Source organism: Triturus cristatus, chromosome 6, assembly GCF_964204655.1.
Source record: "Triturus cristatus chromosome 6, aTriCri1.1, whole genome shotgun sequence".
NCBI classification, from domain to species: Eukaryota; Metazoa; Chordata; class Amphibia; order Caudata; family Salamandridae; genus Triturus; species Triturus cristatus.
In genome coordinates, this window is record NC_140589.1 from 771,985,905 (window position 1) to 772,013,331 (window position 27,427).

Genomic DNA, 27,427 nt, shown 5'->3' on the forward strand with positions numbered 1-27,427 from the left:
TTTCCATAGGAAATCCGCAACATTCTATTTTGAATAACTTTGGCGCCGGTTGACGAATCCTCGCGAATTTCTCAAAATAGGTGGGGCGCTACGCTCCGCTCCTACCCTGAAAGTCTCGGGGGGATTCGTCAAGCGGGGGCTGAGATAAAAGGGGGGTCCCAAAACGCGTTTTCCCCATGCATTTTTCCATAGGACCTTTAGAACGAGCTACAGCCCGAACGGCTGAACAGAATTACTCGAAATTTGGCAGAGAGGTAGTCCCTAGGTCAAGGAAGTGCCTTTTGTAGGTTTGGTGTAAATCTGTTCAGTAGATTCTGAGAAAATAGCCTTTAAATCAATATATATATCTGAGCCCGCTTACGGTACGCTTACCGTACGCTTACCGTAAGCGTACGGTGGCGTGCGCGAGCGCGATTCTGATTGGCCCTTAGATCTTAGTAAACATTCGAATCGGCCGAAACCAGGAAGCGGCGGCCGCCATTTTGTGTATTTCACTCTGAAAAAAAAGAGTGAAAACAAGAAAAGGGGGCAATGAGGAGAGTTACAGACCCCCTAACATTTGTAAGGGGGTCAAAGAAGGACAGAAAAGTAGAAAAAAAACATTTATTGATTTTTTAAAAAATCACGGGGTACGCGTACGGTAAGCGTACGGTAAAAAATAAATAAAAATAAATAAATGAAATGCAAAATTAAGAGTTTAGATATTAGGGAGCTCTAAAAAGAGCTGTTGTGTTTATGAAGTCATTTTTATAAGTGGTACTTACAAGTAAGTACCGATGCAGAGTCTAAGGTTCAAAAGGAAGACTCTGTTCCCTTCATCATTGAAGTGCACACCATCTCCTCTATAAATGTCTTGCATGTCATAACGCAAGTTGTTGTGGTAAATGGCACCCATACCATAGTCACGGAGGAAAGCAGAAACAGATTTGTTGACGTGCTTTCTTGCTTTGTCAATCTGCGGACAGAAATGATTGGACCAGTTCCATTTTTGCCTTTGGCATATGTTGGAAAACACAAAGGCAGTTTTAGGGAAAAGTGAAAACAGTTGTGCAAAGGTGTCCTTCATAAGCATTTCCAGACCTACCCCAGTCAAAGTGCCTAGGTCATTGCCACCACAGTGCACTATTATGAGGTCAGGGTGTTGGATTTGCATGAAGGATTTCACCAATGGCATCAACTGGTGCCACTTTAACCCTCTCTGACCAATCCATTTAATGTCTACATTTGGCAAAGCAAGGTCTCTCACCATATCTGTTTTCTCAACAAACTTTTCACTCCAGAAGACATAGCTGTGCCCTACAATCCACACTGTGAACATCTTCAAAGGAGAACTGGATGCACTCAGGAGGTGTCTTTCAGTAGAATGGCAATATGAAAAGAAAGACAGTTTGGAAATGGAGGCATACATATTTTTTTCAAAACAAAAAGAACTGATTGGCTGTTTCATACCATTCTAGAATAAAAACTAGGCTGTATGTGTAAATTAATAGAAGCATGTTTTGTATTGGTACAGAAAAATGTGTTACCAAAGAACAGTACTATGGATTTGCTGTTAGGTTTGAAAAGTCAAGCACTCTTGCTCTGTGGAATTGAAACATTGTGTGGCGAACTTCTGACCTAACTCCACACAGCAGTGTTCCATGAGCTGTTGCTATGGTAGCAGGCAGAAGTCAAGTTGGGGGAAGGGTACTAGGCAGAAGTCAAGTTGGGGGCAGGGTACTTTTGGAAAAGGGTTGGTTTTCAACCAATAGAAATGTGTGATTACATTTGAAAAAAAGGGGGAAGCACTGAGATTTGAAACTTACATGTATATGTGTGGAAAAATAGAGGGAAAGTTTGCCATTATCTGGTTCTGCTGAGAGGAGAGAGGTGAACACAACAGAGATCCTGGCTCTGATAATCTGCTGTTTGAGTGCCACATTTCTTTCACAACTAACTAATTTTAAAGGTGAGTTATGAGTTTGAGAGGGGATGTATGTGGTAACTTAAGAAATGAATAATAGAAATGGAAATTCTTTTTGTTGAAGTTGCGTTTATCATTTTCTGTTTTGGGAGAAATTTAAATGTGAGGAACATGTAAAATAATATGGACTATGTTTTCACAATAAATTAAGGTGTACTGGAAAAAAAAAGAATAGTTTAAGGGTTTGAGGTTGGACTCAGTAATGCAAATACATTCAGCATCACTAAGGCTGGTTGCCCTTGCTGGAATGTAGGCAGCCACCCAGGTTACACATGGTGGTGGTCTGAAAAAGCAGTTTGGACATGTGCATTTAAGAAAATCAAAAAAGTGGTTTCATAATGTGTCAGTCTGTAAAAGTGATTTTCACTTGCCAAAAAAAAAAGAGCAGTAAGTGTGCTTTCAAATTGGCAAAGAAATTTCGTTTTGTGACTAATGTGAAAACATGACTCTGTGTGCAAAGAGGAATTATAGGCAGAGATTTATTGCGTTTTTTTCTGGTGATTTCACAGTTGCATTAGTAGGAAAAATGGGGAGTGATTTTTTGGGGGAAGAAGCAGACTCTTAGCACACACCCATCTGCTTGCCATGTATAATCATGCACAGTATTTACAAGCCAGTGGGGTTTTTAGGTTTCAGCCTGTAATGCAAATACATTCAGCATCACTAAGGCTGGTTGCCCTTGCTGGAGTGTAGGCAGCCACCCAGGTTACACATGGTGGTGGTCTGAAAAAGAAGTTTGGACATGTGCATTTAAGAAAATCAAAAAAGTGGTTTCATAATGTGTCAGTCTGTAAAAGTGATTTTCACTTGCCCAAAAAAAAAGAGCAGTAAGTGTGCTATCAAATTGGCAAAGAAATTTCGTTTTGTGCCTAATGTGAAAACATGACTCTGTGTGCAAAGAGGAATTATAGGCAGAGATTTATTGCGTTTTTATCTGGTGATTTCACAGTTGCATTAGATGGAAAGGGGGAGCGATTTTTTGGGGGAAGAAGCAGACTCTTAGCACACACCCATGTGCTTGCCATGTATAATCATGCACAGTATTTACAAGCGAGTGGGGTTTTCAGGTTTCAGTCTGTAATGCAAATACATTCAGCATCACTAAGGCTGGTTGCCCTTGCTGGAGTGTAGGCAGCCACCCAGGTTACACATGGTGGTAGTCTGAAAAAGAAGTTTGGACATGTGCATTTAAGAAAATCAAAAAAGTGGTTTCATAATGTGTCAGTCTGTAAAAGTGATTTTCACTTGCCAAAAAAAAAGAGCAGTAAGTGTGCTATCAAATTGGCAAAGAAATTTCGTTTTGTGCCTAATGTGAAAACATGACTCTGTGTGCAAAGAGGAATTATAGGCAGAGATTTATTGCGTTTTGCTCTGGTGATTTCACAGTTGCATTAGATGGAAAGGGGGAGCGATTTTTTGGGGGAAGAAGCAGACTCTTAGCACACACCCATGTGCTTGCCATGTATAATCATGCACAGTATTTACAAGCGAGTGGGGTTTTCAGGTTTCAGTCTGTAATGCAAATACATTCAGCATCACTAAGGCTGGTTGCCCTTGCTGGAGTGTAGGCAGCCACCCAGGTTACACATGGTGGTGGTCTGAAAAAGAAGTTTGGACACGTGCATTTAAGATAATCAAAAAAGTGGTTTCATAATGTGTCAGTCTGTAAAAGTGATTTTCACTTGCCCAAAAAAAAGAGCAGTAAGTCTGCTATCAAATTGGCAAAGAAATTTCGTTTTGTGCCTAATGTGAAAACATGACTCTGTGTGCAAAGAGGAATTATAGGCAGAGATTTATTGCGTTTTGCTCTGGTGATTTCACAGTTGCATTAGATGGAAAGGGGGAGCGATTTTTTGGGGGAAGAAGCAGACTCTTAGCACACACCCATGTGCTTGCCATGTATAATCATGCACAGTATTTACAAGCGAGTGGGGTTTTCAGGTTTCAGTCTGTAATGCAAATACATTCAGCATCACTAAGGCTGGTTGCCCTTGCTGGAGTGTAGGCAGCCACCCAGGTTACACATGGTGGTGGTCTGAAAAAGAAGTTTGGAGATGTGCATTTAAGAAAATCAAAAAAGGGGTTTAATAATGTGTCAGTCTGTAAAAGTGATTTTCACTTGTCCAAAAAAAAAGAGCAGTAAGTGTGCTTTTAAATTGGCAAAGAAATTTCGTTTTGGGACTAATGTGAAAACATGACTCTGTGTGCAAAGAGGAATTATAGGCAGAGATTTATTGCGTTTTTATCTGGTGATTTCACAGTTGCATTAGATGGAAAGGGGGAGCGATTTTTTGGGGGAAGAAGCAGACTCTTAGCACACACCCATCTGCTTGCCATGTATAATCATGCACAGTATTTACAAGTGAGTGGGGTTTTCAGGTTTCAGTCTGTAATGCAAATACATTCAGCATCACTAAGGCTGGTTGCCCTTGCTGGAGTGTAGGCAGCCACCCAGGTTACACATGGTGGTGGTCTGAAAAAGAAGTTTGGACATGTGCATTTAAGAAAATCAAAAAAGTGGTTTCATAATGTGTCAGTCTGTAAAAGTGATTTTCACTTGCCAAAAAAAAAAGAGCAGTAAGTGTGCTTTTAAATTGGCAAAGAAATTTCGTTTTGGGACTAATGTGAAAACATGACTCTGTGTGCAAAGAGGAATTATAGGCAGAGATTTATTGCATTTTTTTCTGGTGATTTCACAGTTGCATTAGATGGAAAGGGGGAGCGATTTTTTGGGGGAAGAAGCAGACTCTTAGCACACACCCATCTGCTTGCCATGTATAATCATGCACAGTATTTACAAGCGAGTGGGGTTTTCAGGTTTCAGTCTGTAATGCAAATACATTCAGCATCACTAAGGCTGGTTGCCCTTGCTGGAGTGTAGCAGTCTGGACATGGGCTTTTTAAAAAATCTGAAAAGTGGTTTCATAATGTGTCAGTTTGTAAAAGTGATTTTCACTTGCCCAAAAAAAAGAGCAGTAAGTGTGCATTCAAATTGGCAAAGAAATTTCGTTTTGTGAGTATTGTGAAAAGAAATGTAGTAATATATTTAAATAAAATAAAGGAATTTTTTTTTTTGTTTTTTTCAGGTATTGCTGAAGAGCAGTGAACAAAATTTAAGATGCCTACAAAATCCAGATTTCAAAAAACGCTAAAAAAAAAACTATATTTGAAGACAACTAGAGGATCAAAGTTAGTAGAAGATGCTGATGTTGGGAGGAAGAAAAAATCTTCTGGTAAGCAAAAAAAAGATTTTCTAAGGAATATATTCAAAAAAAGGAAAAATGTACAAAATGTCTGTACAGGAAAGAATGATTTCAAACAAAAAGGACAAGAAAAAATTGAGAATTTAGTTAATGCAAATATACCTTCTGCAACTAAAAAGTTAAACTTAAACAGAAAAACAGCGTTTAAAGAGATACGTAGAAAAATGTTTCAGAGAAGAGTTATGTCCAATTTGATAAAGGATGTGAAGAAATATAAGAAAAAGACAAAGTTTTATAAGAGAAAAAAAGAAATTGAAGCCATTGCAGCAAAGGCATTAGAATTAAAAAGGAAACTATTCATATTAATTTTGAATAGGATGCGTACATTAGACAAAATGGTTAATGTACTGAAATCACATAGCAAAAGGAAAAGAGTAGTGAACAGAACAAACTTTTGTAAAGTGTTTTTATGAAAGTGGATGCATAGTTCAAGTAGTGAACCTTTTTTTAATGAAGAGAGCTATTTTCAAAGTAATAGTTTGCTGCATGCAGTTGACACCAGAGGTCGTTCATACGAAGTAAAAAATGGTTGCATAATGGAGAAGGAGATAATGTTTCCAAGAGATGAGGTACAAGTGATGGCAGATGAGGCAATGGGGAGACGTCCTAAAGCCCCAGTGTACACTTGGAATTGTAGTAGTATTTGCACTGTGCGTCAGGAATCTATTGACAAATTTCGAGAGTTTCTAAGAGAATATAGTAAAAAAAGTATAAAACAGAAGATTAAGGTGCTTCAAAGTCTGGATCCATGCAGAGTGAGAGAGAATACTGGTTTGCAGGGTCATTCTCTGGCTTGTCTATCTAGAAAAGTGTGCAATAGTGTTTTCCATCATTTTAGGATGCTGGCTGTTCATCATACTGAAATGAGAAAGTTTGTGAGACGGTTGTATTTTGCCAAAAGTCCAGCAATAAAGTTAAATGAATTGAATAGGGCTCTGTTCCGAGGAACGGTATCAGATGTAGAGAAGGTTGTTGATGAAATTCAGTTTTGTTACTTTGGTCCTGAACAAAACAGTGCAGAGAAGGACACAGTAAATGAGGAAGAAGTGGAAGAGAATGTAGAACCCTCTGTAAGTAACACATTTAATGATCACATAACAAAATTTGCAATAGTCTCTAATGAAAGACCAAATTTTACTTGTATTTGTTGCCGCAGAACTCATTATAGAAAACAAACTAGGAATGTTGATCTCTACAGAAAGAGTGAAAATGAAGATAATTATAAGTGGAAGGATTTTGCCACATATATATTTCTAGAAAATTGTTTTGAATTGGGTGAAGATCAGCGTATTTGTAAATACTGTTACAACAAGTTAGAGGAAAATAGAATGCCGACCAGAGCTGTACATAATAATTTAGAATTGGATGCTATTCCTGCTGAACTTTCTGAATTAAATACATATGAGTCTATACTCATTCAATGTGTTCATCCGTTCCAGACCATAGTACGTATGGAGCCCAAAACTGGTAAATTACCTCCTTCTGATTTACTGAGAGGTTTAAAAGGAAGAGTGGTGTATTTGCCCTTGGATTTGAAAAAAAATATGGAAACTATTGATGCGGATACTTTGGAAACTGAACCATTAGTTATTCTGGTTAATGGTGTACCTACAAAGAATAAGAAGATTTGGCAGGAGCTGGTAGATGTGCGGAAAGTACAAAGAGCAAATTTGTATTTGAAAAGGAATAACAAATGGTATGAATCAATTTATATAGAAGAAGAAGAAGATTTACAAGAAGACACAGAAACACCAACTGGACAAATTGAAAAAGTGGACAAGTCAAAGGAAGAAGAAATTTATGAACATTTTAGCATACATCCTCTTCATTCAAAAGAAGTTATGGGAGATAATATTGATCTCTTTCAGATGAAGAAAGCAAAAGGAACTCCCGTGAGTGTATGGGAGGAGAGCTTGGAAGCTCGATGTTTTCCCCAGCTGTTTCCTAAAGGAAAAGGAGGACGATACGATGAACGTCCAGAACAGATTCCAGCTTCTGAGTATCGGACTACAAGACTATATGCTGAAGATCCCAGATTTCGACAAAGTATTCCTTATTTGTTCCATCTTTTATTTGAAAGCGACTTGTCTGCACTGTCTTATGCAGTAAATCACATTTTAAAAAGTGGAGTACATTTACAAAATGTGTCTGCTAAGGATTTTATGGAGAAAGTGCAGCACCGAGATGATCATTTGGAAACACAACTGATCAATCTGATGGCTTGTCAGCGTGGGACAAATGAATATTGGTACCGACGCCATGGTGAACTAAAATGCATGTTACGGAATTTAGGAACACCAACATGGTTCCTTACCCTAAGCTGTGCCGAGTACGCTTGGGATGATTTACTGGATTTTCTACGAGAGGCCAATTCAAACATTAAAAACATCGAATACAAGACAGCAGGAGAACTGTGCTCATTGGATCCGGTTAATGTTTGCAGATATTTCAATCATAGATTTGAGGCTATGATGTCCTTCATCTGCAATAAAAAAAATCCACCTCTTGGAGAAGTAGTGGATTTCTTTTGGAGAAAAGAGTACCAGGCAAGAGGTGCTCCTCATATTCATATGCTGTTGTGGATCAAGGATGCCCCAAAGTTTGGAACAGATACTGATGAAGCAGTGTTATCTTACATTGAAGAATATGCAACATGTGCTATACCAAAAAGCACAGAAGAGAACAAGTTAAAGGAGCAAGTTTTACGTTTCCAAAGTCATCGGTGTGGAAAATACTGTCGACGGAAATACAAGAGCAAAGAAAAATACTACACTAAATGTCGATTTGGATTTCCTAGACCTGTTCTTTCAAATGGAAGAGTAAACAGTTTTATGTCAGCTGTGAGACATACTATCACAAGAAAATCACCTAAGAATACCTACCACCTTAAAAGAAAAGAAGAATCAAAAAATATAAATGACTACAACCCAGTCATTTTATCCATGTGGAACGCTAACATGGATATACAGTATGTTGCTGACAATTCCATTGCTGTTGCTCGATATGTAACGTCTTACATTACAAAATCAGAAAAAACAGAATTGAAGGAAATGTGGGAAGAGATTTCTCACGAGAAGACTGTCAGTAAGAAGCTGTACAGTTTCAGTTTGAAGATGTTATCGCATCGAGAAATTGGATCCTACGAATGTTCAGATAGGTTATCTTCTGCAAGTCTCTACTCGAAGTCAAGAAGAATAATTTGGGCAAGTTTAGGCCTTGCAGCAATGAGAAATCGGGTACTGAAATCTGTAGGAGAAATTGAATATTTGGCCGAGAATGACCCAGAAAGTACAGATATTTTGAAATCAAACATGTTGGACACTTATTAAGTCATCAGAAGCAACCTAAAGCAAAAAACGGATTCTACTTTGTCTTGTGTGGTTACTGCTCCAACTGGGTTAGCAGCATATAACATAAAAGGAATCACTTTACATCGTTTGCTAATGTTACCAGTGGAGCATGAGAACAAAATACAATACAACAAGCTAACTGGAGAAGCATCCTTGGAAGTTTCAAGAGTATTGAAGAAGATGCAAGTTCTCATTATTGATGAGGTGAGCATGGTATCAAACTTAATGCTTGCCTTTGTGCATTTAAGAATGCAGCAAATTTTGAAGACAGACTATGACATGTTATTTGGTGGAAAACACGTCATAGTTTTTGGAGATCTTTTGCAACTTACTCCAGTTAAAGGACAACCAGTATTTAATACTGTCACACATGAAGACACAAAGAAGTCATTGGGAAGCATCGGAAATACAAATATTTGGTCCTTCTTTGAGTACAAGGAACTTACTACTAATATGAGGCAAGCAAGCGATGAAGAATATGGAAGTATTCTGAAGGATATCAGAATTGGACTACTCACAGAAGTTGGCAAAAAAGCATTACAGAGTCGGCTGCTACATAATTTATTTCCAAAGGAAGAAATAGTTGCAGAGAAGATATACAAGAACATTGCAGAAAACAAAAGTGGCATCTGCTTAATGCCAACTCTACGTGAATGCTCAATATTCAATGAGGAGCTTTTGAAATTGGAAAAGGAAGAGATCAGGAAATTGGAAGCAGTGGACAAAATTGAGGATGGAAGAATTACTGTCACAGTAACAGGCAAAATGAAAAATAAATTGGACTCACTAGAGAAGAACATCTCCAAAACAGCTGGATTAGAAAAAAATCTATATGTTTGCATGAACTGTAGAGTATTTTTAAGAAGAAATTTGGATGTTGAAAAATGTTTAGTTAATGGAGCTATGGGAAGAGTTGTGGGTTTTATTAATTATCAGAAAAAAGAAGGAATTGAATGTTTAAAAATAAAATTTGATCAGATAGAAGAAGTTAAAGATATTTGTCGTTGTACAGTTCGTTTCATGCTTGTGAAAGACTTATATGTACGTAGGAAGCAGTTTCCGTTTTCTCTAGCATATGCTGTAACTATTCACAAGTCTCAAGGATTGACTGTAGATTGTGCATTTGTGAACATTGGTTCAACTGTGTTCAAAGAAGGTATGGCATATGTTGCTTTGTCACGAGTGAAAACATTATCAGGTTTATTCATGATAGACTTTGATGACTCAAAAGTTAGTGCTGATACAAACTGTGTAAAGGAGTATAATAGATTAAGAAGAAGCTATGCTCCTCATTTAGGTCAGTATCCTGTGTTAGAGAAACGTGTAGTTTCTCGTAAAAGAAAAAATGACAATATCTGTAATGAAGATGTAGAGAAGAGGAAAAAAAAGAGGAGTGATGTAATTGCAAGCAAAAAGAAAAAGGAAAATGAAGAACAGGTTGTAGGATGTCATTTTGAAAATAGCTCTGGTGTCAACTGCTACGCAAATGTAGTGCTGAATGTTGCATTTTATCTGGAAAGTTTGCAAGAGCAGATAATAGTAAATCAGGGAAAAAGATTCTGTTCAGAGCTGAGTCTCCTTTTTCAAAAGCTGAGTAAAGATAAAACTCAAATAGAAAGTGCTACTGAAATTAGAAAACTTTTAGATGTATGTTCAGGACGAACACAGTTTTCTCAAAATGTACAGCAAGACGCACAGGAATTTTTGATGTATTTTCTTCAGGTAGTGGAAGAAGAAGGAGTTCCCATTGACATTTTTTTTGGTCTCTCTTATAAATGGGAACATAGTTGTGATAATTGTTATAATATATGTGGCTCTAATGTTGATAATGAAAGGTTTATTTATTTGACATTGCCAGAAAGTAAAACAGTTACTTTTGCAAAATTAGTTAAAGATGCTAATCATAGCATGAAATGTGGTGAGTGTAAATCTGACATGTTTTCAACATTAATTTTAAAGGAATACGGACAGTATGTAATTTTAATGATGCAACGATGTAGAGCTGATGGTTCAAAATTGGATACTTTAATAAAGAAGTTTACAGGACAGCAATTATCAATTTCAGGAAAAACTTTTGTAACTGTTGCAATAATTTTCCATGATGGACCTACTGTTACTTCTGGACATTACACAGTTTATCTTAAATGTGAAAAAGGTTGGACACTGTGTAATGATTCCCAATTGATTTTCAAACAACGTTTGCCTTTTGATTTAGCAAATTCCTATCTAATCTTCCTGAAACCTAAATTTTAGACAGATTTGGCAAGATCTGGACAAAATAATTTTACCATTTTACTGGATTACCATTGCAATTTTGTAGAAAAAAGATTTTTTAAATTATCATTTGGCCTAATGGAAAGATAACCAATTGTAATGTGGACTTTTTTAATTTTTAATGAAACTTTGAAAAACCAATAATTTAGAGATAATCGGTAACATCTGCACAATTTAAATTTTGGAATGTTATTGGACTGCCATTGGAATTTTTTTCAAAAATGATTTAAAAAATTACTATTTGGCCATGCGGAAAAGTAACCAATTCTATTGTGGACTTAATAAATTATTCCAAAAATTTTCGTGAACCAAAATGTAACAGAGAATCGGTGAGATCTGGACAAATTAAACTTTAGAATTTTATTTGATTACTGTTGGAAATTTATTCCCAAAAAATTTTTAAAATTACTATTTGGCCTAAAGGAAATGGAATCAGATGTATTGTGGAGTTATTTGAGATATAATATTGTGATTATACTTCTGAAACAAACATATCAGACGGTATTTTAAAGAAATAACTATTGGTATTAGATGATATTTTTTTAGAATATTATGCATTTCTATAATGTTAAGTTTAAGTAAAAAGAGATTCTGGGCTTTTTTATTACAATCTTTGTGATTGTTATTTTTTTTTGCCCGCTGTAAAATGATGAATGCAATTGCTTTCACAATTTATAGTGAAATGCAATATATTCTGAAAACAGCAAAAATAAGGCAAAAATATTTTTTTGAAAAAAATGTAAATATGTGTACTGTATTATAAAATGTTTTAAAAATATTAATACTTTTTTCTTTTTTTTCAGATTCATATAGAAAATTTTCGAAAACTAGAACCATTTTTAAAGCTATTTTTTAAAAACACAAATGAATAAATATTTTTTTGAGTGAGTATGGTAAGTCAATAATAATAATTGTAGTCTCTCAAGGACCTTGTAATGTGATAATTGATTTTTAGTGTTTTTAAAAAAAAAAAAAAAAAAGTACGCGCACCGTATGCGTACGGTAAAAAAAAAAAAAAAAGTTTTTAAAAACATATGTAAAAAAAAGATGAAAGATAAGGTTGGCTCTTAAAAGAACCGTTGTGTTCATGCAGGGACAGAGGAAAGAAAGCATGGGAAAATTATTCAAAGCGACAAATGTGCTGATCTATTTTGTTGTTCACTAGGGAAACACTGGTCTCCCTATGGCAAATTAGATCTTGACAAAAGGCGCATCGAATATCAACCCTTCGAAATCGAGGGTTCATTTCCAGAGTGCCAGCAAAAGGAGATTCTCCCCCCACAGATGAAGGGCTCACCTGACCTGCAGAAGAAGGAGTCAGCTCTGCAGATGATGGTCCAGGCTGAGCTGCTGTGGATGTACTTGCTTGTCTTTCTGAAGAGTTACCTCCAAAAAGATGACCATGTGTCCTTTTGTGTACATCCTTGAGGTGTCTCTTCATGGTGTGATTCCCAAAGGAATACTTCCTGTCAGGATTACCTCTAGAAAGTACACGCTGACACAGCCTGCAAGTTACTAAGGGTGCATTCACCTTTTGCTGGCCTTCAGGAAAAGTAAAATAATCCCATACATAAGAGGGCTTTTGTTTCCTCGATCTCTGCCTCAAGACAGTGCTGCTAGTGCTAGCCTCACTCTCAGAAGAGCTCTGCTGTTCTGCCATCGTATCCCAAAGACAAACCAGCTCCTTCTCCTAAGGGATCACAAGCAGAAATGAGGGGAATGGGTGTGGTGTAGGAGAGTTCTAGAACTGAAAGTAGTTTCAACCAATCAAAAGTTGTGTTTCATGATCACATGACCTACCGTACGCTTACGGTACGCTTACGGTACGCTTACGGCAAAAGTGCGCATGCGCGTAAAAAAGACACGCGCTTGCGCGCATGCGCATAACAGTCACTACCCGACACTTCCGCGTAACGTGCGCGTGTAGCGTACACGCGTACGCGTCCCACGCGGAGTACGCGCGGCTACGCAAATTGCGTAACTATACGCAAGCAGCGTGGATAAATAACGGACGTAGCGTGAACCGTACGCTTACCGTGAGCTTACGGTACGCGTACTAAAAAAATAATAAAAAAAATAGAAAAAAAGTACTGCAAATAAATTTTACATGTTTATTTTAAAAAATATATTAAAAAAAACATATTAAAGAATTTTAAAAATTTAATCATAGTCTTTATAAAAGGTAAGAAAATTAAAATAAAAATATGTTAGAAAAAATAGAAGAAAAAAAAAAATTTGCATTTAAAAAACCTTGCAAATTCACTGAAAAAACCATGGGTTTCACACACGTTATAGTTAGGACTTAGCATTTAAAAAACCTTAGAAATTCAGTGAAAAAACCATAGGTTTCACACACGTTATAGTTAGGAATTAGCATTTAAAAAACCTTAGAAATTCAGTGAAAAAAACCATAGGTTTCACACATGTTATAGTTAGCTGGACATTTTACTCGTAAAAAACCATTGAAATTGCCACGTTATAGTTAGTTCAGCTAACTATAACTCGCGCGCCCGCAATGCACTGCTGATGACGTCACATATTACATCACTCATGACATGGTCAGTGACATCACTCATGACATCACTGATGACATCTCAAATGACATCACTGATGACATCATCCTTGTGATAGAGTGGTAGACCTCCTCTCACCCTAATATAACCTTTGATACACACATACAAAAATAGAGACTAAAATTTACAAAAGAATGGACATACCAATAACAGTTACAACAACCTCTTCAGTAATTCTAAGATCCACATACACATCCATTCATTCACCAACAGTTCAATACAGTCACTCATACATGTACTCACTTATCATATGTACTCATACACCTATACATCCTGTTACACAATGCCACTTATCCATAGAGCTACTCACACACATAGTCACCCATGCTAATAAAGAATAAAACATACATTTACTTGCATATACAGTTATTCACACACCACCACACTTACTTCTACGGAAACTTACACATACTTAGTCTTTTAAACAATCACTGATAGAAACACATACTTATTCATACAAGAACTCTTCCAATGTCTCACTCTCACATATACTCACTTATTTACACCAATAGTCACATATACTAGTTTAAAACATATGTAGTTACTCATAAAGACACTATTGAGACAGTCATTCACTCACTAACACACCCATACACACACTCATCCACCCATACAGTCCTGCACACATGCTGTCTTCAACATATACAAAGAGTGAGCCACTCATTCATGCACCTATGCACTACGTAATACCCGCCACCGAACCATGAAGACACTCAGACTGATACTCAAAAAACCAACTAATAACCCATATAGACACCCATGTAGCTACTCACCAACCCATGCAGCCACATATACACAAAGTGAGAGACTGATACAGATATTTCCATATTTAAACATTACTCACTAAGCCATGTATTCACTATGATACACTTAATCAGTCAGCTACACAATCAATTTTTCAAAAACAAATCATCCATTTAGACACTTATATACCCATTTATTCTTCCATCGACCTTGAGATATACATAAATAAAACATATTTAATTTTCAGGAAAACACACATTCACTGGATGATGTCATCAGTGATGTCATTTGAGATGTCATCAGTGATGTCATGAGTGATGTCACTGACCATGTCATGAGTGATGTAATATGTGACGTCATCAGCAGTGCATTGCGGGCGCGCGAGTTATAGTTAGCTGAACTAACTATAACGTGGCAATTTCAATGGTTTTTAACGAGTAAAATGTCCAGCTAACTATAACATGTGTGAAACCTATGGTTTTTTTCACTGAATTTCTAAGGTTTTTTAAATGCTAATTCCTAACTATAACGTGTGTGAAACCTATGGTTTTTTCACTGAATTTCTAAGGTTTTTTAAATGCTAAGTCCTAACTATAACGTGTGTGAAACCCATGGTTTTTTCAGTGAATATATATATATATACATATATATATACATATATATATATATATTTTTATATATATATATATATATATATTCACTGAAAAAAACAAAGGTTTCAGGGGCGTCATAGTTAGGAATTGGCATTTAAAAAACCTTAGAAATTCACTAAAAAAACATAGGTTTCAGGGGCGTTATAGTTAGCTGGACATTTCCCTCATACAAATCCCTAGAAATTCCCCCGTTATAGTTAGTTCAGCTAACTATAACTCGCGCCCCCGCAATGCACTGCTGATGACGTCACATATTACATCACTCATGACATGGTCAGTGACATCACTGATGACATCACTGATGACATCTCAAATGACATCACTGATGACATCACTGATGACATCATCCAGTGAGCATGTGTTTCTGTACAGTTTTAATATGTTTAATATATATAGGGAAAGGTCTGTTGAAGAATGAGTGGGTGTACAAGTGTGTGAATGGATGATTTTCTAGGTGCGTAACTGACTCTATAAGTGAGTCATTAAATGTATCTTACTGCAGACTAGTGACTAAACTGTGTGACTGTCTGTATGTGTCTGCATGTTGGTGTATAAGTGGCTGCATAGTTTTGTGAATAGCTATATGAGTGTCTATATGGGTTATTGATTGGTTGTCTGAGTATCTGTATGGGTGCCTGAGTGTTTGTGTGGGTAGGGTGTGTGTGACTCTATGCATAGATGTATGAGTGGGTGATTCTATGGGTGCATGGTTTTAAGAGTGCATCTGTGATGGACTGTATGGTTGGGTGAGTGTATGTATGGGTGTGTTAGGGATTGAATGTATATCTCAGTGGTACATGTATGACTAACTACATATGTGAAAGGCAGTATATATGTGTGTAAGAGTATATAAGTGGGTATATGTGAGAGTGTGTGATTGTGAGAGTGGCTGTATGGATGAGTGTGTGTTTGTATCAATGATTGTATAAGAGCGTAAGAATGTGGTACTATTTTTATGAGTTAGTGATCTTGAGTGTGTTTAACTGTATAGGTGAGTAAATTGGACTGTGTTTAATTATTTGCACGACTGACTAGGTGTGTCAGTACCTCAATGGATGATTGGCTGTGTGAGAGTGTCTATATAGGTGTATAAATGCATATGATAGTCTTGTACGGAGTGACTGTAAGCATGAGTGACTGTACAGGTGAGTGAGTGGAGGTGTATGTAGACCTAAGAGTTAATGAGTGGGTATGTAGTTATTGGTATTGGAGTATCTATGGTTTTCAAAATGGCCGTCTGAAATTTTGAGTCGGTGTATCAATGGTTATATTAGGGTGTGAGAAGATGCACTAATTTATCACATGGATGACGTCATCAGTGATGTCATCAGTGATGTCACTGACCATGTTATGAGTGATGTAATATGTGACATCAGCAGTGCATTGCGGGGGCGCGAGTTATAGTTAGCTTAACTTACTATAACAGGGGAATTTCTAGGGTTTTGTATGAGGGAAATGTCCAGCTAACTATAACGCCCCTGAAACCTATGTTTTTTTCAGTGAATATATATATATATATATATATATATATATATATATATATTCACTGAAAAAACCATAGGTTTCACACACGTTATAGTTAGGAATTAGCATTTAAAAAAACCTTGCAAATTCACTTAAAAGGTTTCACACATGTTATAGTTAGCTGGACATTTCACTCGTGAAAAAGCATTGAAATTCCCCCGTTATAGTTAGTGCAGGCAACTATAACTCATGCGACCGCAATCCTCTGCTGATGACGTCAGATATTACATCACTGTATTTAGACACTTATTTACCCATGTCTTCTTCCATTAATTTTTAGCTATACATATATTACAAATATTTTTTTTTCAGAAAGACACATATGTCATCAGTGATGTAATATCTGACGTCATCAGCAGAGGACTGCGGTCGCGTGAGTTATAGTTGCCTGCATGTACATATACATGTATATATATATATATATATATATCACAGAAAACCTCTCTCGCCGAGAAAGGAGTGAGCCGCACACATTACGATGAAGTAAGCAGATATTATTGCATTTTCAAACAGCGCTGGCGTTTGAATCCCAGATGCATTTCGGTCACATTGACATATATATATATATGTATGTATATGTGTGTTTGTGTGTGTATAGATATATATTATAATTATATACCCATATTATGTATATATATATATATATATATATATATATATATATATCCCATGCTTGCAGTCTCAAAAGAATCCGTGTCCACGGAAAGCAGAAACCACGCAGATCCAAAGTCAGGCACAAAAGTTGTTAATTTATTTTAAAGCTGAGTCTTCACAAATATCTGACGCGTTTCGGGCATCCGCCCTTGCTCACAGACAATCAGTTAAATAAAATGAGCCCATTTTATACATCAAGGCTTTCAATTGGCTGCATTTTTTTCACCATTTTTTTCACCATGTGACATTTAGAAAGTGAAGACACATTACTCAAACTTGGAAAGTCTGTTTTCCAAACAATTCATTTTTAGACCACATTAAACATTCTGTGCAATTAAATAACAGGATAAAATCCAAAACCCTCAGGCGCAAATAGTATATATGTTCTAACATGATACTTATGCAAAACATATATAAATACACATCATTATTTAGTATAAAATACATCAAACTTCATAGTTCACGATACAATAATGTCCAATCTTAATTGACCGTGCAAATAACGCAATAAAGTGCAAATATTTTAGATTAAAATTCATTATATATACAAATAATGTGCAAATTACGCAATAATGTAAACACAAAAAATTGTGCAAATAATGCAAGATTGTCAATAATTTAATGTATTTTTTGGATATAAGTATCAAACCATGGAGATGAAGAAGCAAAAAATGTCTGAACGCATATAATGCAGTTAGCATGCTAAGATAATGATTATATTGTGCTGGAAAAACGCCTGAGAGTTGAGATATAAAAAATGTTATAAAGCATTGTATGTGAACTCACTATTGTTAATTGTATGGTCTAAACAGACATATCAAAGAGTCTATGTCTAATAAATGAAGTGAAAAAAACACATTTATATATTCCTAAATCATGTAATTAAACATACTAGGAAAAGTAAAAATGTGAATATAAAGAAAAAATGGGATCAAAAAAGGAAATTCATAATATATATGCGTGGAAGCAGGCAGGGCAATACACTCCATATTAGTCTCACCTTATACAATACATAATACGAATTTAAAGAAATACATGTAGATCCTCAGTTGTATTAAGCCCATTAGGGAATCTGCTGTCTAGTTTTAAAATAAATTCAGATTCTAATCTTCTAAGCATTTTATCACGGTCTCCCCCTCTCTTGGTTTTAGGGACTGAGGCAATTACAAAATAGTTAAGGCATTGCAAATTGTTATTGTGACAAGCCTTGAAATGCCTCGCCACCGGATATGATGCATCATTGTTTACAATGGCACGTAAATGCTGAAGAATCCTAACATGTACTGGTTGCCGGGTGCTCCCGACATACCTAAGATCACAGGTACAAGTTAGTACATAGATAGCGAATTTGGTTTTGCAAGTAAAGGATCCACGTATATCAAATGGATCTGGGCTGAATGGTGTGCAATATTGGTTGGTGTTTTTGCCAAATTTGCATGCTCTACATGTGGAGCAGCGCTTGAACCCCGGCCGGGATTTCAACCACTCTTCTTGTTTTCTGAGCTCGGGAAACTCATGGCAAACTTGGGTCCTTAAAGAGTGTCCCCTCCTGTATGTGATTATTGGCCCATCCGGTAGTCTAGGTTTTAAGACCAAATCAGTTTTTAATATCGGCCATCGTTCTTGAACAATGGACCTGATTTGTCTCGCCTGTTTGCTGTAGGCTATAATGAGCCTGGGGGTCTGGCTGTTGTTTGTAGAGTCACTATCAACAGAGACATTAGGCGTTGTTATTAATAGTGACTCACGAGTTCTAGCTTCCATTTTAACAACTGCATCCCTCAAGATGGATTCCCTATAGCCTCTTTGTCTGAATCTTTCCAGAGCTTCAGTTGTACAAATTTTAAGATCATTGGCTTCACTGCAAATCCGTTTGAGCCTCAATAATTCTCCAAACGGAATATTATCGATAACATGTCTAGGATGTGCACTGCTGGCATGAAGAGTATTATTGCCAGCAGTGCTTTTTCGATAAAGTTTAGTGGCCAAATGATTCTGATGTACAAATACTTTAACATCTAAAAAATCAGCTTCACACTCACTGATGGAAGAGGTGAATCTAAGATTTTGCTGATTAGTGTTGAGTGCAGTGACAAAATTGGTCGCACTGGCAGGATCGCCACGCCATAAGATAAAAACATCATCAATAAATCGCATCCAAAGTACCACATGCTCTTTGTACAGATCATGATGTGTTAGTCTGAGGACATGCTCCTCCCACCAGCCTACATGTAAACATGCATAGCTGGGAGAGAAGCATGCCCCCATCGCCACACCACGCTTCTGAATGTAAATATCATTTCCAAACAGAAAAAAGTTGTTATTAAGACACCAGCTGGTAAGTTCCATCAATAATTTGTTATGGTTATAACAATTAATCGACCTTTTGCCCAGGAAAAATTCCAAGGCCTTTAATCCAGATGCATGGTCAATACTAGTATAAAGCGATTCGATATCTAAGGTGATAAATAGCATATCATCGCTCCAACCAGCATCTTTAATATTACCAATGAAGTCCCCAGTATCCCTGATGTAAGTAGGAAGACCCTTGACCAAATCCTGCAGGAAGTAGTTGATATATTCAGTCACATGTTCCGCTACTCCTGCAATGGCAGAGATGATAGGTCTCCCAGGCACTGGAACAACTTGCTTGTGGACCTTGGGTAAAAGATATAATTTTGGTAGTAAAGGATGCTCAACATGTAGAAACTCAAATTCCTGTTTGGAGATCATGCCTTCTCTTTTCCATTTCATCAAAAGTTTTTTTAGGACTTCTCTGGCTTCATTGAAGTTCTTGATGGTATTCTTGGAATAGCATGATGGATTATTGAGCTGATTCATTGCTTCCTTGATGTAGGCTTCCTGCGGCCAGATAACCACGTTACCTCCTTTGTCAGCAGTGGCCACAATGATCCTATAGTCATCACTTAATTTTTTGGTTAGCAATGCATAGTCCTTTTCATGCTGGCTTTTATATCTTTTTTTGTGTTTGATCCTATGATGTAGCTTTTTAAGATCATCTACAATTATATCTTGAAAAACATCAATAGAATCCTTAGGCATTGTGGGGATAAATTTCGATTTAGGTTTGAACGGACTCAGGTTGGCTCCTAATTGTGTAACCGAGGCCATTCTAAGCTCCTCCTGAGTGGAAGTTATATCAAGATTAGTTGTATCATTAGTAGCCAGTTGATGCATTGTCAAAAAGGTTTTGGTGTCTCTCGCATGCAAATTCAAGGTGTTCATTGCAGCAGCAGTGTCAATGGTTGGATCCTTTTCATTTTCATTATGACCCTCCTTGACACAAAAGAACTTTTTTAATTTGAGTTTTCTGATGTAAAGATAAATATCAACTCTCGTTTTTGTATAGTTGAAGTCTGAAACCGGGCAGTATGTTAATCCAAGGCTCAGAAGTTGTTTCTCGGCTTCAGTAAGGGTGACTGTGGATAAATTTATAATTTCATTATTTATTATTGCTTTTTTCGCCAATATTGCTTTTTTTGTTTTTTGGGCGATTTTATGCTTTTTCCGATGTTCACTCCTCCTTTTATTACATCTTGTTCTTTTTGCTGTTGAGTCTTTGGTGGTGGTTTGGTTCGTGGTCGAAGTGTTTGGAGCCTGTCCGACACTAAAAAATCCACCTATTCTCCTAAGTCTAAAATAATGGCATTGGGGTCCCATGTGCTGCAGCCTTCCTCGTCCGATGAAGGTCCGCTTGTTAATGATTCAATATCACTTAGTTCTTGATTTGTATTTGTTGCTTCATTGGGTACAACAGAACTAGACGTTGTTATACGATCTGTGGGCCTAGCAGATTTAGTTTGTTGTGACTGTTGTGCAAATTTGGATCTTTTCGCATTATCAAATTTCTTGGCGAAGGTGTAGATACGGCCCTGGGCATAATCATCCTTGTCACGGGCGAACTTGTACACCTTTCGCGCCTTGATCTTATCTTCCTGCTTCACGAGCCTCTCATTGATTGATTTGCGCGTTTCAGTAATCAAAGCATTAGGCTCAAATTTTGCTAACAGGTCATTTATATCTTGAATTTCTGCCATCAATGCCTCCCTGTCAATAATAGCGTATTTGACCAATATTTGCATTAATTTAGCCGAAGATTCCAAATTAGCATGGCCCCATTCTTTAAGCATATTTGGATTAGGTTTCTCATAACTTGGCGCCAACAGTATTCGAAGCCCTCGAGGCACACGGTTTTCTTCCAAATACATAGTTAAAGACTTGTGTTCCCACCACTTCGACATTTCCTGATACATGCATTTTTCCAATCTTTTTAGCGCCGCTTTAATTTGATTTTCATCAGAATTGTCACTGCCACTTTGTTCAGCAGTATTCTTATTGCTGGAATTACTCGTAATTTTAGGTAGATTAGAATAGAGTGCAGCCGCCGCCGCTTCTCTCCCACGAAGAGTTTCCTCTGACATAGTGAAAACTCGAATTGCTTAAAAAGTTATCAAACGCTATTTAACCTGAGCTGAAACTTGCCTCCAGGCTTATAACGCCATGTGCCTAACAACCTCCCAACCGCGTCAATAATTATGGCTCACTCACCACGGAGGTTACTTTGTTGCAGAAAGTTGTTTGATGCTGAAAACAAACGCTGCTCGTAAATCTCCTCCACCTGGCTTTTCCGAACCAAATGAACACGGGGGCTGCTGTTGAAGAAATCCCTTTCAAGGAAAATAACGCGAGTTGATTGAACACAGCAGCCAGCTTCTTGGGAGTGGAAATGCCTCGGACACAATCACCTTCCGACATTAAATCCCATGCTTGCAGTCTCAAAAGAATCCGTGTCCACGGAAAGCAGAAACCACGCAGATCCAAAGTCAGGCACAAAAGTTGTTAATTTATTTTAAAGCCGAGTCTTCACAAATATCTGACGCGTTTCGGGCATCCGCCCTTGCTCACAGACAATCAGTTAAATAAAATGAGCCCATTTTATACATCAAGGCTTTCAATTGGCTGCATTTTTTTCACCATTTTTTTCACCATATATATATATATATATGTATTGCTCGATAGATAGATCGATAGATAGATGATAGATAGATAGATAGATAGATAGATAGATAGATAGATAGATAGATAGATAGATAGATAGATAGATAGATAGATAGATAGTGTTTTAGATTGGACATTGCAGCATGACACAATCCATATCAATAACCCAATGAAAGACATTATTGAAGATTACAATTATTTTTGACGATTTTGCACATTTGTAAAGAAGCTGAAACTACCCACATTTGCTTTACAGGTACTGTCTTTTTCCAACAAGTCCTGAGCTTGATTTGTAACGAAGATCATCGCAATGGAACACAAAATATTGAAAATACTGACCGAGTCCCGTGGATTGAATATGACATGAAAAAATGTGACCACAAAAAGCGTCCTTCACCACGTTTATTTAGTTCTCACCTTCCATATTATTTGGTGCCAAAGGATCTAAAATGCAAAAGGGGGAAGGTATGGAATTTTACATATTTATTTCGTCATTATTTTGACACTTACTGGACGTTATAAGGTTTAGTCTGCACCGGCATTGGACACAGACATGATGTGTTTTTTCTCTTCCTATTCACCCTTCCACCCACACTGAAGAAACCCTATCAACTGAACTACTAGCTCTTTCCTCTTTGCCATAGAGCCACATGAACTAGTAAACGTATTTTGTTGCTGTAAAAATAGCATTTGGCTTTGATTAAAGGGTAAGAATAGCATTTGACACGAATAAAAAGGTACAGTAGCACTACAAACATGTTTAAAAAACATACATTCTCCATGTTAGGACTTCACTCAGTAAATTAATTAACAAAGAATCGTTTATTTTTAACTAAATCTATGTTTTATTTATATTTTGATTGAATTTTCTATTGGGAAATTATCAATGAAAATCATTATATCGCAATGAAAGTGAAATAAAGTTTGTCAAATAGCATTCATTAAAGCATTCTATAAAAATAAGAAGTTTATCCTGTTGACAACTAGACATAATAACACAATAACTGAGGAGGAAAACAGGACGAAATAGCAGAAGAGGAGATAAAAAAAGAAACAGAAAAAAATTAAGTTTTCAAGTAAATACATAGTTTACATATTTTTCCCACATTTAACTGAAGAACTCTTCCATATTGCTTCTAAGATACGTTGATATTTGGATAATAATATTTCTTCAATGGAGTCCTCTGTCTATGGCAGTGCCTTGTGTGGTGTTGGGCCTCATGCCCACATGACAGCAAAAAGGGACACGGACACCTGGCTGGATGGTACAGTAAACTGGCCACGAACACGTGCACCCGGGCCCTTTTATTGACGGGGCCACGACACTCGAGGCACCCGTGATGGATGGGTGTGGGGGTGCAGTGTGTCCAGCCCTCAACAGAGTGGCTGGCATTACAGCTTCCTGCGGAACACTAGATTGTGTACCGCAGGACATTACACAATGGACTGCCATATTTATAAACATAATTTCTCGGTATCATAAAAGTACAACGTTGATAACTACTTTCTAATTTCAAGGAAGAATGAACTAGATAAAACAGTACTGGTACAGGAGCTCTGAGTATATTGCAGCAAATTATTACTTTTAATTTATATAACTCTGCATTCCAAAAATCTTAACTTGGCTAGCCATTGCTATTTAGCAGCTTTGCAGATAATCAACCTCTAAGAACTGTGTGATAATTTGTGCAAAAATGACTATTGTCTGAAGATGCAGCTAAGAAGAGTTATCAGGGTGCATAGTAGGCTAAACACTCCTGGAACAATGCCACAAAAAGTGTAACAGACAAGTGCCTGCAATTTTTGGACTCTGGGAGCACTTTGGTATCAGAGAGGCTTCATATGGATCATTCTAGTGTTAAATGTACAACGGCATGATCCCACTGGGGTGTGCCCTTATTTGTTCAAATGGCCCAAAGCAGATGAAGAAATCCTTTGCCTTTGTGCCTGCACCATATTGCAAATATAGGCGCATCGGCAAAGAGGCCATCAGGAGGTGGCTATACACAACATAGAGGTTACGCACAACAGCATACTGCCCTAGGGAGCACATTGAGAGGATGACAGAGTGGTTCCTTTTCGGCAGAAAGCTAAAACCTGGTCCAGGAAGATTGCTTTTTGTGCCTTGGTGTAAATCTGTTCAGTAGTTATTGAGAAATTAATGCCCAAATAAATTGTATATTCAATCTGCGGAGGATCTATGGGGCTGACTTGCTGCCATCTTAGAGTCATAAAATAATGTTACAAAACGTATAGTGGCAGTGTGGGGATACCTTGACCACCTCCAGCGGGACCCTTCCTGGGGCAAAAAACATTTTTTAAACATTTTACTATGGATTTGCAGATTCATGCTACAATTAAAACCCCCTAGGTGTGGGCCAGGGATGGGGGCGTGGCGTACAATTGGTTTGGAGACGGGGTGCATGGCCCCTCTCCCCAAGCCACTGTGAGGCGCTAGAGACCCCATTCCCTTGGGAGGTGAATAGTTTTAATGAGGAAAGTCAGGCATGCAGCCTCCCTCCCTGAGCATAATAGGCTGCATGGACCCCATCCCCGGGGCGAAATTCCTCAGAACAGGGGATGGGGCTGCACAAACCCCCTCCATGAGCTTTAATGGGCTCTCGGGACTCCAAACCCTGGGGCCAAAGTGCATTGCAAAGGAGGGGACTCACACAACCCACCTGCCTGAGCCCATCCCCCAAGGCCAGTTCAATTACAATGTCCCAGCGAGGCTCCTCTCCCCGAGCCACAAGGGGCCCCAGGGACCATATCCCAATGTCCTTTGAGGGGAGGAGCGCACAGCCCCTCTTGCCAAGCCAATAGAGTTATATGTGCTAAGGAGAGGGAGTGCAAGACCCCTCCCTGGGCCTTAGTAGGTCCCAGGGACTCCATTCTCGGGGCTGAATCCTTTTGAAAAGTGAAGGCGGCTCTCCTTTTTGAGCCTATTGTGGCCCAGGGGACCCCTTCCCCTCGGGCCTGTCATTCTTTTAGTGAGTGCCCCTGTGCCCACCTGGAACACCCAACAATCCACAAGTTGAGGGCTATGAGGAGAGCCCCATGGCCCTCACGGCTGCAGCCGACTCCATGCATGCTCGGGGAGCCAGCATTGCTCCCGCCTGGCAGGAGCAACTGTTTCTTGTTTGCTCCCACCACATGAGAGCAATGCGTGTTTCTCTGCCTGCAAGATCATGGGCAGGGAAAAAAAGTCTGCTCCCAACCGGAGGGAGCATTTTTAAAGCTCCTGCTGAGTGAGAGCAGATAAGACTTCACTGCCCATGCTCCATCAGGAAGGGAAGGGAAGTATGCTCCCACCTAGCAGGAGCTTTTAAAATGTTCCCACCAATGGGAGCTGATATATGTTTCCCTGCCTATGAGCTGAACTTTGAAAAACGTGGTTCTCTGACTTGAGGTTCATTAGAACTAGATGCCTTGGCTAATTTACTTTTTTAAGTTACACAATTTTTCATGGGATATAAGAGTTAGTTATTTTCTGTGGGACTCTCATCAAACTTATTTCACTCACTAAATGTCAATTGCTGTCTTCCTCAAGGAACTAATTTGGTGAGAATAAATTAATGAGATGTAAATTCAAGGAGTTCATCCAATGAAAACTCCCTGAAAATCTGGGTAGGAAATTATCATCTTTTGCATGGTGTGCCCTCAGATTTTTGCCCTCTTTGTTTTTACCGGCTGCAGAACTCTTTACCCTGCTAGCCAGTAGTAACATGGCTGTGCTGCCCCTTTTAAAATGGTTCAACTAGTATACTCCTATTGGCATATATAACTTGCCTGTTTGTCCCTGGTATATGGTACAATGTGCACCCAGGGTCTGAAAGTTAAATGCTACTAGAGGAATGCAACATCTATTTCTGCCATCCACTACAGTGGCAATTGCAAACATGACTGCAGGCTTACCATTGTAGCCTGACTGGAGCAGTGTAACAAGTAAATTTGATCTATCAAAATGAACCTTTTAAACAGTAATAAGTCCCACATAAGAAGGCCTTGTAATCCACAAGGCAGGGTGCATGAAATTTAAAAGTAAGACATGTAGAAAATGTAATGTTACCTCGTCGGTGCAGTGACTAGCACTGAAAATCTGTTTTTACTGTTGGAAGGCTGGCTGTTCTATAGAGGAACACTGGGAAGCAACATTAAATATTGATTTTTCCATCTCCAGTCTGAAACAACTAGAAGTACGAGTCAACTCTTTTTGCTATTTATTAAAAGCCCAACTCAATGGTGCAGTTTGATTTTCAATTAATATTAAGCAAAATTGCTTTTAGAAACTTACCTTTTCCCTAACTGAAACCCCTGAATGCTCATTTGCATGAGACTTCCAGCTGGTTAATCGTCTTTAATGAGGTGTGAAAACTGGTCCCAGAGCAGAGACAAAATCCTGGGTGTAGGAAGGTACGTTTGTACCCTCTGATAGTATGACCAGTTGGGCTGTGCCCAAGAACTTAGGGGCCTCCCCTGTCAACAGAAGTCGGATGTCACCTGGACAGGCCCCTTACTTTGTTCCCATAAACACCTAGGCACCAATTCCAGAAGGGAGGAGCTGCCCGCAGAACGGGTTTAGACTGACTCCAGAGTAAGGACTCCTCATTACCCTGGCCACACCTCTAGGTGGGTACACAGGCTCACCACAATGGGAGAAGTGTTTCGTCATTCTCATTTTACGAGTGTGGGATGCCATGGGATTATTTGCTGTAGGGCTTCAAAACTTTTTCAACTTCAAGGCCTCTGAAGTACCAGGACCAACATGTCAAGCTGATCCACCCAAGTTGCATTGCTGCTGCGTTGAACATTCAGATGTCTCCCGCTGAGCTTCTCCACAGCAGCCAATTCGATTCAGCAGGACCTTGCAGAGACGATATACAGGTTTCTGGATCCCTCTTGGGCTCCAGCCTGTAGGCGTGTCCCCATGAATGATTTCAATCTGTGAAAAAATCGCTCAGTTAAAATGTAGAAATCTTGACTGGTCGAAGGCACCATAAAAGTATCAGGCCAGCAAAAGTACTTCCCTGGGCACAAAATTCTAATTACTCCTTTACTGAACATTTCTCTTCAAAACTGACGTCTTCACTAGGACCAAGTCCAATGGCTATCTGACCTCCTGGAGCCATCTTGGGATACAGCCTGCTGCCGTGCCAGGCTAAAGATTTTATAAATCCCAAGGTAAAACCTCGGACCGAGTTGAACCAGCTTTCTGTGTCTGACCTGCACTCCATCCCAGATGACCTCAAATCATACCTAGGTTTTGATCTGCTGCAACCAGTTGACCATGGTTGGCACTTAATGCTTTTTGGTCCAATTTTTCTTTCAAGATTTAAAATTTCATATGTCTTTGGTTCTCCCATTATATTTATGTCATTTTGATGTCATGTTATTTTATTAAAATGTATAC

At 38.1% G+C, this 27,427-nt stretch overlaps 1 protein-coding gene across 3 annotated transcripts in view; it reads left to right on the forward strand.

Annotated features, from left to right (window-relative positions):
* The window catches only part of LOC146817849 (amine sulfotransferase-like), a 148,785-nt gene that overhangs the window by 57,793 nt on the left and 63,565 nt on the right, over positions 1-27,427 (forward strand). For all 3 annotated transcript variants that reach the window (XM_085611317.1, XM_085611316.1, XM_085611318.1), the window contains one exon: positions 22,274-22,482. In XM_085611317.1, the coding sequence (XP_085467443.1) occupies positions 22,274-22,482 (209 nt within the window). The remainder of the gene's footprint in view (positions 1-22,273; positions 22,483-27,427) is intronic.